The sequence below is a fragment of the Lepisosteus platostomus genome, chromosome 3 (assembly GCF_059453375.1).
Source record: "Lepisosteus platostomus isolate fLepPlt1 chromosome 3, fLepPlt1.hap1, whole genome shotgun sequence".
Taxonomy (NCBI): Eukaryota; Metazoa; Chordata; class Actinopteri; order Semionotiformes; family Lepisosteidae; genus Lepisosteus; species Lepisosteus platostomus.
In genome coordinates, this window is record NC_142613.1 from 50,855,688 (window position 1) to 50,872,803 (window position 17,116).

At 56.0% G+C, this 17,116-nt stretch overlaps 1 protein-coding gene across 2 annotated transcripts in view; it reads left to right on the forward strand.

Moving 5' to 3' along the window:
• Positions 1–17,116, forward strand: part of rab3gap2 (RAB3 GTPase activating protein subunit 2 (non-catalytic)) — a 43,280-nt gene that overhangs the window by 21,285 nt on the left and 4,879 nt on the right. The window contains exons 13-32 of one of the 2 annotated variants that reach the window (XM_088625956.1): positions 515–654; positions 2,169–2,364; positions 3,564–3,707; positions 4,195–4,277; positions 5,547–5,611; positions 5,879–5,969; positions 6,079–6,197; positions 6,625–6,835; positions 6,929–7,026; positions 7,984–8,089; positions 9,388–9,548; positions 10,518–10,710; positions 10,805–10,978; positions 12,050–12,165; positions 12,363–12,429; positions 12,542–12,612; positions 12,732–12,767; positions 13,491–13,565; positions 13,826–14,044; positions 16,567–16,656. In XM_088625956.1, coding sequence (XP_088482082.1) covers positions 515–654; positions 2,169–2,364; positions 3,564–3,707; positions 4,195–4,277; positions 5,547–5,611; positions 5,879–5,969; positions 6,079–6,197; positions 6,625–6,835; positions 6,929–7,026; positions 7,984–8,089; positions 9,388–9,548; positions 10,518–10,710; positions 10,805–10,978; positions 12,050–12,165; positions 12,363–12,429; positions 12,542–12,612; positions 12,732–12,767; positions 13,491–13,565; positions 13,826–14,044; positions 16,567–16,656 — 2,455 coding nt within the window. The remainder of the gene's footprint in view (positions 1–514; positions 655–2,168; positions 2,365–3,563; positions 3,708–4,194; positions 4,278–5,546; positions 5,612–5,878; positions 5,970–6,078; positions 6,198–6,624; positions 6,836–6,928; positions 7,027–7,983; positions 8,090–9,387; positions 9,549–10,517; positions 10,711–10,804; positions 10,979–12,049; positions 12,166–12,362; positions 12,430–12,541; positions 12,613–12,731; positions 12,768–13,490; positions 13,566–13,825; positions 14,045–16,566; positions 16,657–17,116) is intronic. The other variant, XM_088625957.1, reaches the window with a different exon arrangement.

Consider the following 17,116-nt stretch of genomic DNA (forward strand, 5'->3'; position numbering starts at 1 on the left):
GTGATGACTCTGTCCAGTGACTGTAATTGCAGAGCGACTGTGATGAGTCTGTCCAGAGTGACTGTAATTACAGTGTGACTGTGATGACTCTGTCCAGAGTGACTGTAATTGCAGAGCGACTGTGATGACTCTGTCCAGAGTGACTGTAATTACAGTGTGACTGTGATGACTCTGTCCAGAGTGACTGTAATTACAGAGAGACTGTGATGACTGTGTCCAGAGTGACTGTAATTGCAAAGCGACTGTGATGACTCTGTCCAGTGACTGTAATTGCAGAGCGACTGTGATGACTCTGTCCAGTGACTGTAATTACAGTGTGACCTCTATCCAACATTACTGTGAGGACTCTGACCAGAGCAACTGTGATGGCACATAAATAACTGAAAATTCCCCAATCTCTGTGCTCCATTGGTACAATTCCTCCCATTCTGGTGTTGCATCAGTCAGGGACCATCTCCTCCCTGACATCTCTCTCCCAACTCACCCTCCTTTTCTCATATCTGCCCCCTCGCAGGTTCGGCCTCCCCGACTCCCGTCGTCATGGCGAGGCCATCGTTCTGTCCCCCTGCAACACGCTGGCCGGAGTGACTGATGACTTTGGACGTGTGACACTCCTGGACGTGGGGAGAGGGATCGCCATCCGCATGTGGAAGGGTGAGAGAGAGAGAGGCAGTGTGGGCTAGTGGTTAGAGCTGAGGCACTGGGAGAGAGAGAGGGAGGCAGTGTGGGCTAGTGGTTAGAGCTGAGGCACTGGGAGAGAGAGAGAGGCAGTGTGGGCTAGTGGTGAGAGCTGAGGCACTGGGAGAGAGAGAGAGGCAGTGTGGGCTAGTGGTGAGAGCTGAGGCACTGGGAGAGAGAGAGAGGCAGTGTGGGCTAGTGGTTAGAGTTGAGGCACTGGGAGAGAGAGAGAGGCAGTGTGGGCTAGTGGTGAGAGCTGAGGCACTGGGAGAGAGAGAGGCAGTGTGGGCTAGTGGTTAGAGCTGAGACACTGGGAGAGAGAGGGAGAGGCAGTGTGGGCTAGTGGTTAGAGTTGAGGCACTGGGAGAGAGAGGGAGAGAGAGGCAGTGTGGGCTAGTGGTTAGAGCTGAGGCACTGGGAGAGAGAGAGGCAGTGTGGGCTAGTGGTGAGAGCTGCGGCACTGGGAGAGAGAGAGAGGCAGTGTGGGCTAGTGGTTAGAGCTGAGGCACTGGGAGAGAGAGAGGCAGTGTGGGCTAGTGGTTAGAGCTGAGGCACTGGGAGAGAGAGGGAGAGGCAGTGTGGGCTAGTGGTTAGAGCTGAGGCACTGGGAGAGAGAGGGAGGCAGTGTGGGCTAGTGGTGAGAGCTGAGGCACTGGGAGAGAGAGGGAGGCAGTGTGGGCTAGTGGTGAGAGCTGAGGCACTGGGAGAGAAAGGGAGAGGCAGTGTGGGCTAGTGGTTAGAGCTGAGGCACTGGGAGAGAGAGAGGCAGTGTGGGCTAGTGGTTAGAGCTGAGACACTGGGAGAGAGAGGGAGAGGCAGTGTGGGCTAGTGGTTAGAGCTGAGGCACTGGGAGAGAGAGAGAGAGAGGTAGTGTGGGCTAGTGGTGAGAGCTGAGGCACTGGGAGAGAGAGAGGGAGGCAGTGTGGGCTAGTGGTGAGAGCTGAGGCACTGGGAGAGAGAGAGAGACAGTGTGGGCTAGTGGTTAGAGCTGAGGCACTAGGAGAGAGAGAGAGAGGCAGTGTGGGCTAGTGGTTAGAGCTGAGGCACTGGGAGAGAGAGAGAGGCAGTGTGGGCTAGTGGTGAGAGCTGAGGCACTGGGAGAGAGAGAGAGGCAGTGTGGGCTAGTGGTTAGAGCTGAGGCACTGGGAGAGAGAGAGAGGCAGTGTGGGCTAGTGGTTAGAGCTGAGGCACTGGGAGAGGTAGGGTGACAGACGTCTGGTATGAACCAGCTTTTTCTCTTTGGTTTTCCTGCAGCATCTTTATCGTTCTCTTGTTCCTTGTCCATCACCGCTTATCTTCAACCGTTTTCTCTTCCTCACTTGTGTCCTCTCTCTCCCCTCCTCTTCCTCTCTCCTCCTGTGATTCCAGTTTGAGCTCTGTTGGCTTGACTGAGTATTGCAAAAGCAGAAACAGTTTGCAAGCCTGTATCTTCCTCACTAGAGAGGTTCACCGTGTTCCTCCCTGTGTCTCCCCGTCTCTCCCTGTCTCAGGGTACCGGGACGCCCAGCTGGGGTGGGTACAGGTGTGTGAAGGCCGGGGAGAGGGGGAGGCGCCCAGATCCCCCTCGTTCCCACGGCGACATGCTCAGTTCCTGGTAATCTATGCCCCAAGGCGGGGCATCCTGGAGGTGTGGGGGACACAGCAGGGCCCCAGAGTGGGGGCCTTCACTGTGGGCAAACACTGCAGGTACCTCAAGATCTCACACTCAGTCACATTGCGCTGAGACACCCCGAGACCTCACACTGTCACATCGCACTGAGACACCCCGAGACCTCACACTGTCACAACACACTGAGACACCCCGAGACCTCACACTGTCACAACACACTGAGACACCCCGAGACCTCACACTGTCACAGCACACTGAGACACCCCGAGACCTCACACTGTCACAGCACACTGAGACACCCGGAGACCTCACACTGTCACAGCACACTGAGACACCCCGAGACCTCACACTGTCACATCGCACTGAGACACCCCGAGACCTCACACTGTCACATCGCACTGAGACACCCCGAGACCTCACACTGTCACAGCACACTGAGACACCCGGAGACCTCACACTGTCACAGCGCACTGAGACACCCCGAGACCTCACACTGTCACAGCACACTGAGACACCCCGAGACCTCACACTGTCACAACACACTGAGACACCCCGAGACCTCACACTGTCACATCGCACTGAGACACCCCGAGACCTCACACTGTCACAGCACACTGAGACACCCGGAGACCTCACACTGTCACAGCACACTGAGACACCCCGAGACCTCACACTGTCACATCGCACTGAGACACCCCGAGACCTCACACTGTCACAGCACACTGAGACACCCGGAGACCTCACACTGTCACAGCGCACTGAGACACCCTGAGACCTCACACTGTCACAACACACTGAGACACCCCGAGACCTCACACTGTCACAGCACACTGAGACACCCCGAGACCTCACACTGTCACAACACACTGAGACACCCCGAGACCTCACACTGTCACATCGCACTGAGACACCCCGAGACCTCTCACTGTCACAGCACACTGAGACACCCCGAGACCTCACACTGTCACAGCGCACTGAGACACCCCGAGACCTCACACTGTCACAGCGCACTGAGACACCCCGAGACCTCACACTGTCACAGCACACTGAGACACCCCGAGACCTCACACTGTCACAACACACTGAGACACCCCGAGACCTCACACTGTCACATCGCACTGAGACACCCCGAGACCTCTCACTGTCACAGCGCACTGAGACACCCCGAGACCTCCCACTGTCACAGCGCACTGAGACACCCCGATAATTCACACTGCCACAGTGCACCGAGTCATCCCCAAATCACAAACTGTTACTCCGTTCCCTCCCCTTTCAGGCTGCTGTACCCCGGATACAAGCTGATGGGGGTGACCAGTGTAACCAGTCAGGGCTGGCAGCTCCCCACACAGCAGGTATGTCTGCTAGACCCTGCCAGTGGAGCTCTGAGGACAGTGACCGTGCCCTTCCACCTGGCCCTAAGGTAAGAGCGCCCCCTGCCTTTTAGAGCGGGTAACACATTATTCCACAGCTAACACCTGTCCCACGCGCTGTGTAACACATTTTCCCACTGCTGACGTCTGTCCCTCACACTCCGACACCCTGTCCCTCTCCGACGCCTGTCCCACACACTGTGTAGCACGCTATCTCACTGCTCATATCTCATGCCCGTCCCATACGCTGTGTAACACGCTTTCCTACTGCTGACGCCTATCCCACGTGCTGTACAACCTGTCCCACACACTGTAGCACAATCAGACTTCTGATACCTGTCCCAAACTCTGTGTGACATCCTCTCCCCACTCCTTACGCCTGCACCACACGCTGCCCTGTTTCTAATGCCTGTAAGGGTGTAACACACTGCCCCACCGCTGGCAAAGTAACGCTGCCGTGTGGGGTGTGGGAGTGCGCTGCGGAGTGTTACCGTGAGTCAGTGGGTAAGAGTATGCTGTGGTGTGTTATTCTGCCAGTGACAAGAAGAGTGAGCGTGCCCGGGACATGCACCTGCTGAAGAGACTGAACGCCCTGCTGAAGACCAGAGACGCACAGCCTGGTGAGAGAGAGAATTCTGCACTATCGACCCCAGCCAGAAAAATGTAATCCCCAGTGCCCTCTGTGACAGCGGGACGCAGGGTTCAGTCACAGACCAGGATTACACTAAAATAGAGCAAACACCCCACAAAAGCTCTGCACACGGAGTTCAGTAAAAACATCATCCTTGCGCAGAGAAAAACTCCAAACAATATGTGCACGGCTGATTGAGGCCAATACCCATCACTAATCAATATACAGAAGAGAGCAAACAAATATTGCTTACACCCGGACAACAGTAAAACAACACAAATCACAGACTAAGAACAACAGAAGTCAGACAAATTTACCTCACTCACTGGGACTTGCATGCACAAACACAACACAAAGTGGAATACTACAGAACCCTAAAATGACAGTAACACATTAGTTAAGTATCTGACCCAGGTAAGAAACAGTAAGGACGAAGTACAGGCTCAGCGACCTCAGCCTGGTCATAGAAACTAGGCACAGGGCCCAAAAAGGACAGGCTCAGTATTCACAGTCTGGCCATAGAAACTGGCCAGTGAACAGACAGTGAGCCTGTCTCTCAATAATAATAATACAGTGTGTGATCTCCTGTCCCAACCTGAAGAACATGCAGTGAGTCTGTCTCTTAATAGTAATAATACAGTGTGTGATCTCCTGTCCCAGCCTGAGGAACAGACAGTGAGCCTGTCTCTCAATAATAATAATACAGTGTGTGATCTCCTGTCCCAGCCTGAGGAACAGTGAGCCTGTCTCTCAATAGTAATAATACAGTGTGTGATCTCCTGTCCCAACCTGAGGAACAGTGAGCCTGTCTCTCCATAATAATAATACAGTGTGTGATCTCCTGTCCCAGCCTGAGGAACAGACAGTGAGCCTGTCTCTCAATAATAATAATACAGTGTGTGATCTCCTGTCCCAGCCTGAGGAACAGACAGTGAGCCTGTCTCTCCATAATAATAATAATAATAATAATAATAATAATAATACAGTGTGTGATCTCCTGTCCCAGCCTGAGGAACAGTGAGTTTGTCTGTCCATAGTGTTAATTATTTTCCTATTTGTAAATGTTTTGTTAATTGTATGTTGCAACACTGCAAGCTCTTTGAATCTGAATTTGAGTGGAGTCAAAAGAGAGTGGGAGCAGTGAGATAGAACAGTGTATTTCCTGAACTTCCATATAATATAATAATATGATACTCTTTGGGATCAGACCACTGCCATTGACCCCTGACCTCTTAACCCTTGAACTTTTTTTAAACAGAGACCCTGGAGAGTGATGCTAAGAACATACTGCTGGACATCAAGCACCCTGCCATCCGGAAACAGGTACTACTGAGACACGAGCGACACTGAGACACGGATAGCACTGAGACACAGGCGACACTGCTGAGACGCAGGCATCACTGAGGGACACTTATGACAGGGAGATAAGCAGAGAAGGGTCCGGGAGAACCAGAAAGTAGGAAGAGGGTGGTATGACATTGGAACAGCATGAGACAGGAGGAGAGAGCAGGGCGGAGTGGGAGAGTGATGGGGGAGGGGCCATGCCTGATTTCATTGGTTGTTGATGGAGATGTTGTGTTTGACTGACAGGCCTTGGAGTCCCTGCTGACCAGTAAGAACGCCCCTCTGTCATCTCTGACCAGTGTGACTCGGGCTCTGTTGGACAGCCTGAAGGACCAAGGTACGCCAGAACCGGGCCAGAGCCACCTGCCCCTGGGCTGGTCTGTCGCTATCCAGGCGTGACGCGAGTGTGTGATACCACATGACCAGTACTGCTGTGTGTGTTTCAGATCCAGAGAGCATCGACGACGGTCTCCTGCAGCTCTGCTCCACCCAGCTGAGCCTGCTGCAGCTCTACACTGACATCCAGACGCTGAACACTGAGGCACCGGAGCCCAGCTCAGACACTGTGAGATACAGCACTGAGACACACTGACGCTGAACACTGAGGCAATGGAGCCCAACTCAGACACTGTGAGATGCAGCACTGAGACACACTGACACTGAACACTGAGGCAATGGAGCCCAACTCAGACACTGTGAGATGCAGCACTGACACTGAACACTGAGGGACAGGAGCCCAGCTCAGACACTGAGAGATACAGCACTGACACTGAACACTGAGGCAATGGAGCCCAACTCAGACACTGTGAGATGCAGCACTGACACTGAACACTGAGGGACAGGAGCCCAACTCAGACACTGAGAGATGCAGCACTGACACTGAACACTGAGGCACCGGAGCCCAGCTCAGACTCTGAGAGATACACATGTACACGTAGCCTGACGTCTGATAAATGCTGTGGAAGAGAAACTCATCTCAGTCCCTCTCTTAGGCAGAGTCCTGCGATGTGGATAGTGACAGCGAGCTGGCTCGCCTCCGGCCAGCGCTACAGCGATACTCGGAACTCAACTCCCGCCCCTCGGTGTCATTCGCCCAGGAGCCGGGAGGCCAACTTCCTGTGCGCAGCTTCCTGTCGCAGCTGGAGTGCGAGGGCGGGGCGGTGCAGGTGGTGAAGGGTCCCGACAGCGACTGGACGCAGCTGGGTATGGCCGCAGAGTGCGGGGGTCTGTGTGGGGTCCTGTGTCTCCAGGCTTGGGTCCAGCGTTCCTGACTCCGGCCTTCTCTCTGCCCCGCAGGCAGCTTCCTGTTCTGGGCGTGTGTGAGCAGGAACAGCTCGCCCCGCAGGCTGTGTCAGAGACTACAGGACGCTGGTGTGAGCCCACAGCAGCTACTGGTGAGGGAGGGGAATGGCAGAAACTCACACAGGTGTAAGGAGAGAGAGGAGCAGGGAGGGGTGTGCGGAGGGGAGAAGAGCAGGGAGGGGTGTGAGGAGGGAGAGGAGCGGGGAGGGGTGTGAGGAGGGAGAGGAGCGGGGAGGGGTGTGAGGAGAGGGGAGCAGGGAGAGGAGCGGGGAGGGGTGTAAGGAGGGAGAGAGGAGGGAGAGAGGAGCAGGGAGGGGTGTGGAGAGGAGAGAGGAGCAGGGAGGGGTGTGAGGAGAGAGAGAGGAGCAGGGAGGGGTGTAAGGAGGGAGAGAGGAGCAGGGAGGGCTGTGGGGAGGAGAGAGGATCAGGGAGGGGTGTGAGGAGAGAGAGAGGAGCAGGGAGAGGAGGGAGAGGAGAGAGGAGCAGGGAGGGGTGTGAGGAGGGAGAGAGGGGCAGGGAGGGGTGTGAGGAGGGAGAGAGGGGCAGGGAGGGGTGTGAGAAGAGAGAGAGGGGCAGGGAGGGGTGTGAGAAGAGAGAGAGGAGCAGGGAGGGGTGTGAGAAGAGGAGAGAGAGAGGAGCAGGGAGGGGTGTGAGGAGGAAGAGGAGCAGGGAGGAGGGAGAGGAGAGGAGCAGGGAGGGGTGTGAGGAGAGGAGAGAGGAGCAGGGAGGGATGGGGGAGAGGGAGAAGAGCAGGGAGGGGGTGTGAGGTGAGGAGAGAGAGAGGAGCAGGGAGGGGTGTGAGGAGGGGAGGGAGAGGAGAAATGAGGGCTGTGAGGAGGGGAGGAAGAGCAGCAGGAAGAGGAGAGGGATGGTGACAGGAGGAAAGCTGGGGTTTAAAGTGGCATGCCTGTGTTTTGCAGTGAATTAAACTGTCTCCCCTTCCTTTCCCACACCCTTCTCCTCCCTCTCCTCCGTTCTCCTCCTCTCCCTCTTCTTGGTGTCCTCCTTATCTCCTCCTGTCCTTCTCCTCTCCCCCTCCTGCTGCGCAGGCCCTGTGCCTCAGTATGTGGCTGTCCCGCGAGAGGGCGGTGTTGAGGGATCCGGAGGCTGTGTCCCGCCTGCGCGCCCTGCTGACTGAGCTCAGTTGCATGAGAGGTGTGTGGCTCTGGCAGGACAGCCTTACAGTCCAGCCCAGTGGACATGACTGCACTGATAGCAGCCATATCACCCTGCAACTCACAACTGGCAACCCACTGAAGCTAAGCAGGTGTGAGCCTGGTCAGTACCTGGATGGGAGACCTCCTGGGAAAAACTAGGTTGCTGCTGGAAGAGGTGTTAGTGGGGCCAGCAGGGGGCGCTCACCCTGTGGTCCATGTGGGTCCTAATGCCCCAGTATAGTGATGGGGACACTATACTGTAAACAGGCGCCGTCCTTCGGATGAGACGTAAAACCGAGGTCCTGACTCTCTGTGGTCATTAAAAATCCCAGGGCGCTTCTCGAAAAGAGTAGGGGTGTAACCCCGGTGTCCTGGCCAAATTTCCAATTGGCCCTTACCAATCATGGCCTCCTAATACTCCCCCTCTATGAATTGGCTACATTACTCTGCTCTCCTCCCCACTGATAGCTGATGTGTGGTGAGCGTTCTGGCGCACTATGGCTGCCGTCGCATCATCCAGGTGGATGCTACACATTGGTGGTGGTGGAGGAGAGTCCCCATTACATGTAAAGCGCTTTGAGTGGAGTGTCCAGAAAAGCGCTATATAAGTGTAAGCAATTATTATTATTATTATTATTGCACTGACGACACAGGACAGGTCACAGAGCTGTCAGGACTGCTTGATCCCAAAGACTCATCCACTCATACAGCTAGTACAACATCATGGCTGGGCAGCTTGTTAGTGTGTGGGGGTCAGTGCTCTCAGTGCTGTGGACAGTGTGGGGGGTCAGTGCTGTGGACAGTGTGGGGGGTCAGTGCTCTGAGTGCTGTGGACAGTGTGGGGGGTCAGTGCTCTCAGTGCTGTGGACAGTGTGGGGGTCAGTGCTCTCAGTGCTGTGGACAGTGTGGGGGTCAGTGCTCTCAGTGCTGTGGACAGTGTGGGGGGTCAGTGCTCTCAGTGCTGTGGACAGTGTGGGGGGTCAGTGCTCTCAGTGCTGTGGACAGTGTGGGGGGTCAGTGCTCTCAGTGCTGTGGACAGTGTGGGGGGTCAGTGCTCTCAGTGCTGTGGACAGTGTGGGGGTCAGTGCTCTCAGTGCTGTGGACAGTGTGGGGGGTCAGTGCTCTCAGTGCTGTGGACAGTGTGGGGGGTCAGTGCTCTCAGTGCTGTGGACAGTGTGGGGGTCAGTGCTCTCAGTGCTGTGGACAGTGTGGGGGTCAGTGCTGTGGACAGTGTGGGGGGTCAGTGCTCTGAGTGCTGTGGACAGTTCTGCGTCTCAGTGTCAGTGTTTGTTACAGGGGCAGTGGAGGAGTCCTGGGACCTCCAGACCGTCTCCCCCTGGTGGCAGCAGGTGCGCACTGTGTGTTCACAGTCTGAGAACTCTGGCGCCGCCCTGTTGGCTGGTTTGGTGGGGCAGAGTGTGGCCAAGAAATGCATTAACAGCCTGGCGCAGAAGAAGGTGAGCCTACAGCTCTGAGGACTGTGGTGATCTCTCAACACTCCTCTTTCTGTCTTACTGGTCCTTGAGAGCCTGAGCCTGTTTCTCTCTCTCTCTCTCAATTCAATTCAATTCAAGGTGCTTTATTAGCATGACCGATGGGTACAATCAGTGTTGCCAAAGCAAATAAAAATAATAAAATTAACATGGAACAAAACAAAAAATAAAATAAAATCTACAGACATTTACAACAAAGACGTATCATAAAATATTTACATATACTGTAAATATATGGAGCATTATTGGGAGACAGACTCACTGTTCCTCAGGCTGTGACAGGAGATCACATACTGGGCTGCCAGTTCAACTGAGTTCCCTCCTCCCTCTCCCAGTAGGATTGGGACCTGTTGTGGTTTTGGCAGGTGTGGGAACTCTGGGATTAGATTTCTGAATTTGGGGAAGAATGTTTCTCTAATCCCAGAGTATCTGTCACAGTGCAGTAGGAAGTGCACCTCTGTCTCTATTTCTCCCCGCTGGCAGTGGGAGCACAGCCTGTCCTCTCTGGGCAGCCAGGTCTGCCTGTGTCGCCCAGTTTCTATGGCCAGGCTGTGGTCACTGAGCCTGTACTTCCTCAGGGTCTGTTTCTGTTTGCTGTTTCTTATCTTGGTCAAATATTCGGCTAGTGTGTATTGTCTGTTGAGGGTTCTGTAGCATTCCAGTTTATGTTGTGTTTGTGTGTGTGTGTCCCAGTGTGTGAGATATTGCTGTTTGATCTGTGCTGTGATGTGGTTGAGTCTGGGTTGTGGTGCTCTAGCAGTGCTGTCCTGAGGCTGGTTAGTGTTGGTGTGGCTCAGGTCAGTGAGCCTCAGGACCAGCTGGCTCAGGGGGCTCTGTTTTGGGCTCAGCTCTTGGCTCAGCAGGGCTTTGTGGTGGTAGGAATTTTGGTCGCTGTTTTTTAGGTGTAGCAATTACTCTTACTCTCTCTCTCAGTTCCAGACTGAGTGCCTGTCTGACTCATGGGAGGCAGTGTCTCTGGAGCTGGAGCAGTGGGCCGTGTGTCTCAGACAGCTGGAGGACTGCTTGGCTTTGCAGACATTGCTGTCCCTGCCCTCCCCTCGCCCACCCCCAGGGGGCGCGGCGGTGACCCGCCTCACTGTCAGAGCGCTCCTGGAGGCCGGCAGAGGTACTGCGCCCCGCCTCTCTCTTACCCGTCTCACGTCTGTGTTGCCGCGAGGGGTTTACGGGGGTGAGTGATTGCTGTGCTGAACGCTCTGCAGGGGGAGTGGCGGACAGCGTGTCCAAGTGGGTGTTCCTGCAGGACCTGGCCCCCGGGCAGCTGGGACAGCTGCTGCGGTGCGGGGGGGCGGACAGAGCGAGCCAGGAGCAGAGCGCAGCAGAGCCAGGGGCGGACGAGGAGAGCCAAGAGGACGCTGGGCTGAAGACAGCCGCAGGTCAGTGCCGGTGGGCTCAGATGGTATGGTGTCCCTCAGTTGTGTCCCCACTACTGTCTCACTGTGTCCCCACTCCTGTTTTTGTTCCAGAAGTGTGCTAACATGAGTGTCTCTCTGAATCTGTGGAGAGGAGATAACCGCAGGGAGTGTCTCTCTCTCTGTGTTTCAGAGCTGTGTTAACTGGGGGGGTGTCTCTCTCTGTGTTTCAGAGCTGTGTTAACTGGGGGAGTGTCTCTCTCTGTGTTTCAGAGCTGTGTTAACTGGGGGAGTGTCTCTCTCTGTGTTTCAGAGCTGTGTTAACTGGGGAGTGTCTCTCTGTGTTTCAGAGCTGTGTTAACTGGGGAGTGTCTCTCTCTGTGTTTCAGAGCTGTGTTAACTGGGGGAGTGTCTCTCTCTGTGTTTCAGAGCTGTGTTAACTGGGGGAGTCTCTCTCTGTGTTTCAGAGCTGTGTTAACTGGGGGAGTGTCTCTCTCTGTGTTTCAGAGCTGTGTTAACTGGGGGAGTGTCTCTCTGTGTTTCAGAGCTGTGTTAACTGGGGGAGTGTCTCTCTCTGTGTTTCGGAGCTGTGTTAACTGGGGGAGTGTCTCTCTGTGTGTTTCAGAGCTGTGTTAACTGGGGGAGTGTCTCTCTCTGTGTTTCAGAGCTGTGTTAACTGGGGGAGTGTCTCTCTGTGTTTCAGAGCTGTGTTAACTGGGGGAGTGTCTCTCTCTGTGTTTCAGAGCTGTGTTAACTGGGGGAGTGTCTCTCTCTGTGTTTCAGAGCTGTGTTAACTGGGGGGGTGTCTCTCTGTGTTTCAGAGCTGTGTTAACTGGGGGAGTGTCTCTCTCTGTGTTTCAGAGCTGTGTTAACTGGGGGAGTGTCTCTCTCTGTGTTTCAGAGCTGTGTTAACTGGGGGAGTGTCTCTCTGTGTTTCAGAGCTGTGTTAACTGGGGGAGTGTCTCTCTGTGTTTCAGAGCTGTGTTAACTGGGGGGGTGTCTCTCTCTGTGTTTCAGAGCTGTGTTAACTGGGGGAGTGTCTCTCTCTGTGTTTCAGAGCTGTGTTAACTGGGGGGGTGTCTCTCTCTGTTCCAGAGCTGCTATTTGCTGTGTTCCAGCGGTTCCCATGCTCTATGTCCCCAGACCTGCTGTCGGCTCACTGCTGCTGGGAGTACGTGGTGCAGTGGAACAAGGATCCTGAGGTGAGCCAGGTGAACGAGTCACGCCCCTCTCTCTCCTGGCAGGCGTGCCGGCAGTGCCCAGCGCTGCTGTCTCAGCTCTGCCTCTGCTGGATCTGGAGGTTTGGAAAAGCAGATATTCAAGTAGTGCAGGTTTTCTTCAAGCATTCTAGCAAATGGGAAACGTCCACCTCCTGATGTTGGTGAGGGGTTTTCCTCTCTCTCGCCAGGTGGGGCAATACCTGTCCTGGGCAGTGGAGCACCTGAGACAGATCAGCAACCCCCACATCCAGCACGGTGAGCCAGACGACTGGGATGAGCAGTCACAGGCTCGCCCAGTGCCTCAGCACCAACTGTAACTACACACAGTCTCGGAGATGACTCATTTATTCATTCTCCTCCTTCTCAGGGATCGGGGTGATGATGTGGAGCACATTCATCGTGAAGCGCTTCTCTGCTGCAGCCTTCCTCATGGAAAAGGTCAGCAGAGAGAGACAGTGTGTTTGCCCTCAGCTCTCTTGTGACTCTTACCCTCTCAGCTTATGCTGTGACCTCTGACCTCTGTGTGTGTTTGCCCTCACATTTTGTGTCTTTTATAGGTGGGCAAGGCTCCGAAGGATCGACTGTGTCGGCGGGTGAGTTTCAGTTCCCAACACACCATGTCGCCTCTCAGCTTGTCCTCATTCTGTCTTGGGCATGGCCAGTAGAAGAGGTGTGCCCTGTGGTGTGGGTGTGGCCAGTAGAAGGGGAGTGTCCTGTGGTGTGGGTGTGGCCAGTAGAAGAGGAGTGCCCTGCGGTGTGGGTGTGGCCAGTAGAAGGGGGGTGCCCTGTGTAGAAGGGAGTTGCTCTGTGGTGTGGGTGTGGCCAGTAGAAGGGGGGTGTGCCCTGTGGTGTGGGTGTGGCCAGTAGAAGGGAAGTGCCCTGTGGTGTGGGTGTGGCCAGTAGAAGAGGAGTGCCCTGCGGTGTGGGTGTGGCCAGTAGAATGGGGGTGCCCTACTGTGTGGGTGTGGCCAGTAGAAGGGGAGTGCCCTGTGGTGTGGGTGTGGCCAGTAGAAGGGGGGTGTGCCCTGTGGTGTGGGTGTGGCCAGTAGAAGGGGAGTGCCCTGTGGTGTGGGTGTGGCCAGTAGAAGGGGAGTGCCCTGTGGTGTGGGTGTGGCCAGTAGAAGGGGAGTGCCCTGTGGTGTGGGTGTGGCCAGTAGAAGAGGAGTGCCCTGTGGTGTGGGTGTGGCCAGTAGAAGGGGAGTGCCCTACTGTGTGGGTGTGGCCAGTAGAAGAGGGGTGCAGTGCAGTGTGGGTGTGGCTGTCATAGTAATGGTAGTGCTGTGCTGGACTAATACTGGGTCTATATCTGTCTGCAGGATGTGGGGATGGGTGACACTGCCATGACATCATTCCTGGGGTCGTGCACTCAGCTGCTGCAGATCCTGATGGAGGTAACTCTGCAAATACTGTTTCTATCACTGCTGCAGATTGTTCTCCTGTCATACACCCCTGGGAAAGACTGTATACTGGACCAATCACTCTGCCCTCTCTCCACCCTTCCATCTCTCCACTCTCCCCTCTCCTCCTGCCCAGTGCAGTGTCCAGGCTCCTGACCTCTGACCCCTCTGTATACTGGACCGGTCACTCTGCCCTCTCCTCCTGCCCAGTGCAGTGTCCAGGCTCCTGACCTCTGGCCTCTGTCTCCCTGCAGGCGGACGTGGGGCGTGACGAGGTGCCTCCCCCGGCGCTGGCAGTGGAGGAGGTGTGGGGGGGTGCAGAGGGCCGCAGCTCACTGGCGGAGCTGGCCCTAGAGCAGCGACCAGTACACTACCCTCTGGTCCAGCATCACGTGCTGCTGGCTACCCTGCTGCACGCCGCCATGACCTTCAACCTCCGGTCCGCGCGGCCCCTCGGACTCTTCGACAGCAAGGTCAGTGGCGGAGGAGGGGGTCTGTGGGCTGGCTAATCTGAGGTCTGTTCTCTGCTCGGAGTGAGATCCCAGCCCTCAGGTTGGGGTCAAGAGGCAGTGAAACACATGAAACACATGAACGATTGCGATTCTGTAGTTAATAATTGTGGCTCGTTCTTCTGACCCCAGAGAAGAACTGACTGTCACGCTGACCCGCAGCCCAGTTCTGTCACACGAGATCGTGACCCCAGAGACACGACGACTGTCACACTGACCCGCGGCCCAGATCTGTAACAACACGAGATCGTGACCCCAGAGACACAGCGACTGTCACACTGACCCGCGGCCCAGTTCTGTAACAACACGAGATCGTGACCCCAGAGACACGACGACTGTCACACTGACCCGCGGCCCAGATCTGTAACAACACGAGATCGTGACCCCAGAGACACGGCGACTGTCACACTGACCCGCGGCCCAGTTCTGTAACAACACGAGATCGTGACCCCAGAGACACGACGACTGTCACACTGACCCGCGGCCCAGTTCTGTAACAACACGAGATCGTGACCCCAGAGACACGGCGACTGTCACACTGACCCGCGGCCCAGTTCTGTAACAACACGAGATCGTGACCCCAGAGACACGGCGACTGTCACACTGACCCGCGGCCCAGTTCTGTAACAACACGAGATCGTGACCCCAGAGACACAACGACTGTCACACTGACCCGCGGCCCAGATCTGTAACAACACGAGATCGTGACCCCAGAGACACGGCGACTATCACACTGACCTGCGGCCCAGATCTGTAACAACACGAGATCGTGACCCCAGAGACACGACGACTGTCACACTGACCCGCGGCCCAGATCTGTAACAACACGAGATCGTGACCCCAGAGACACGGCGACTGTCACACTGACCCGCGGCCCAGTTCTGTCACACGAGATCGTGACCCCAGAGACACGGCGACTGTCACACTGACCCGCGGCCCAGATCTGTAACAACTCGAGATTGTGACCCCAGAGACACAGCGACTGTCACACTGACCCGCGGCCCAGTTCTGTCACACGAGATCGTGACCCCAGAGACACGGCGACTGTCACACTGACCCGCGGCCCAGATCTGTAACAACACGAGATCGTGACCCCAGAGACACGGCGACTGTCACACTGACCCGCGGCCCAGATCTGTAACAACTCGAGATCGTGACCCCAGAGACACAGCGACTGTCACACTGACCCGCGGCCCAGTTCTGTAACAACACGAGATCGTGACCCCAGAGACACGGCGACTGTCACACTGACCCGCGGCCCAGTTCTGTCACACGAGATCGTGACCCCAGAGACACGGCGACTGTCACACTGACCCGCGGCCCAGATCTGTAACAACTCGAGATTGTGACCCCAGAGACACAGCGACTGTCACACTGACCCGCGGCCCAGTTCTGTCACACGAGATCGTGACCCCAGAGACACGGCGACTGTCACACTGACCCGCGGCCCAGTTCTGTAACAACACGAGATCGTGACCCCAGAGACACAGCGACTGTCACACTGACCCGCGGCCCAGATCTGTCACACGAGATCGTGACCCCAGAGACACGGCGACTGTCACACTGACCCGCGGCCCAGTTCTGTCACACAAGATCGTGACCCCAGAGACACGGCGACTGTCACACTGACCCGCGGCCCAGATCTGTCACACGAGATCGTGACCCCAGAGACACGGCGACTGTCACACTGACCCGCGGCCCAGATCTGTCACACGAGATCGTGACCCCAGAGACACGGCGACTGTCACACTGACCCGCGGCCCAGTTCTGTCACACGAGATCGTGACCCCAGAGACACGGCGACTGTCACACTGACCCGCGGCCCAGATCTGTAACAACTCGAGATCGTGACCCCAGAGACACAGCGACTGTCACACTGACCGGCGGCCCAGATCTGTCACACGAGATCATGACCCCAGAGACACGGCGACTGTCACACTGACCCCCGGCCCAGATCTGTAACAACACGAGATCGTGACCCCAGAGACACGGCGACTGTCACACTGACCCGCGGCCCAGATCTGTAACAACATGAGATTGTGACCCCAGAGACACAGCGACTGTCACACTGACCCCCGGCCCAGTTCTGTCACACGAGATCGTGACCCCAGAGACAGGCGACTGTCACACTGACTCGCGGCCCAGATCTGTACTGGCTTCATCTTCCAGTAAAGCTGTTTAGTTTCCTATCCAGAGTCAGAGCAGTTATTGACGCACTGTAGTGAAACATGATGCGCTGGATGAGGCTTTTGCAGGCAGAAATGACTGTCCTAGGTGAGGCTGCTGTGGCAACTGTTCTAGTTTCCTTCTTGTTGGTACCTCTTCCCACCGTCACAGTTGTCCGAGCGGACAGTCGTTCCTTCTTGCCAAGTAATGGGCAGTTTCTGCCAGGAAGAAGCCCCCCCGGGTCGACTGGGGCAGTAGGACCTCATTTGTACCCAAGCTCCTGAGGCCCAGTCTGCTCACTGTTCCACTCCTCTCTCCAGGGCAAGAACGCCTTCTTCAAGGACCTCACCTCCATCCAGCTGCTGCCCAGCGGAGACGTGGACCCCAGCCTGGTGTCGCTGAGGCAGGAGGTGAGAGCGCCCCCCGCTGGCAGGTGCGGGGAATGACTCTGTAGAGCCCCAGTGTGTTTTGCTGATGTCTCTCTCTTCCTCTTCCTTTTTCCCGTCTCCCTTCTCTCGCATCCCTCATTCCTGCTTATCTGCCCCTTCTCTCTCCTCTCCCTCATCCACCTGCTCCTCTCTCCTCTCCCTCATTCCTCCTGCTCCTCTCCCTGTCCCTCATTCCACCTGCTCCTCTCTCCTCTCCCTCATTCCTCCTGCTCCTCTCCTCCTCTCCCTCATTCCTCCAGGTCCTCTCTCCTCTCCCTCATTCCACCTGCTCCTCTCTCCTCTCCCTCATTCCTCCGGCTCCTCTCTCCTCTCCCTCATTCCTCCGGCTCCCCTCTCCTCTCCCTCATTCCACCGGCTCCTCTCTCCTCTCCCTCATTCCACCGGCTCCTCTCTCCTCTCCCTCATTCCTCCTGCTCCTCTC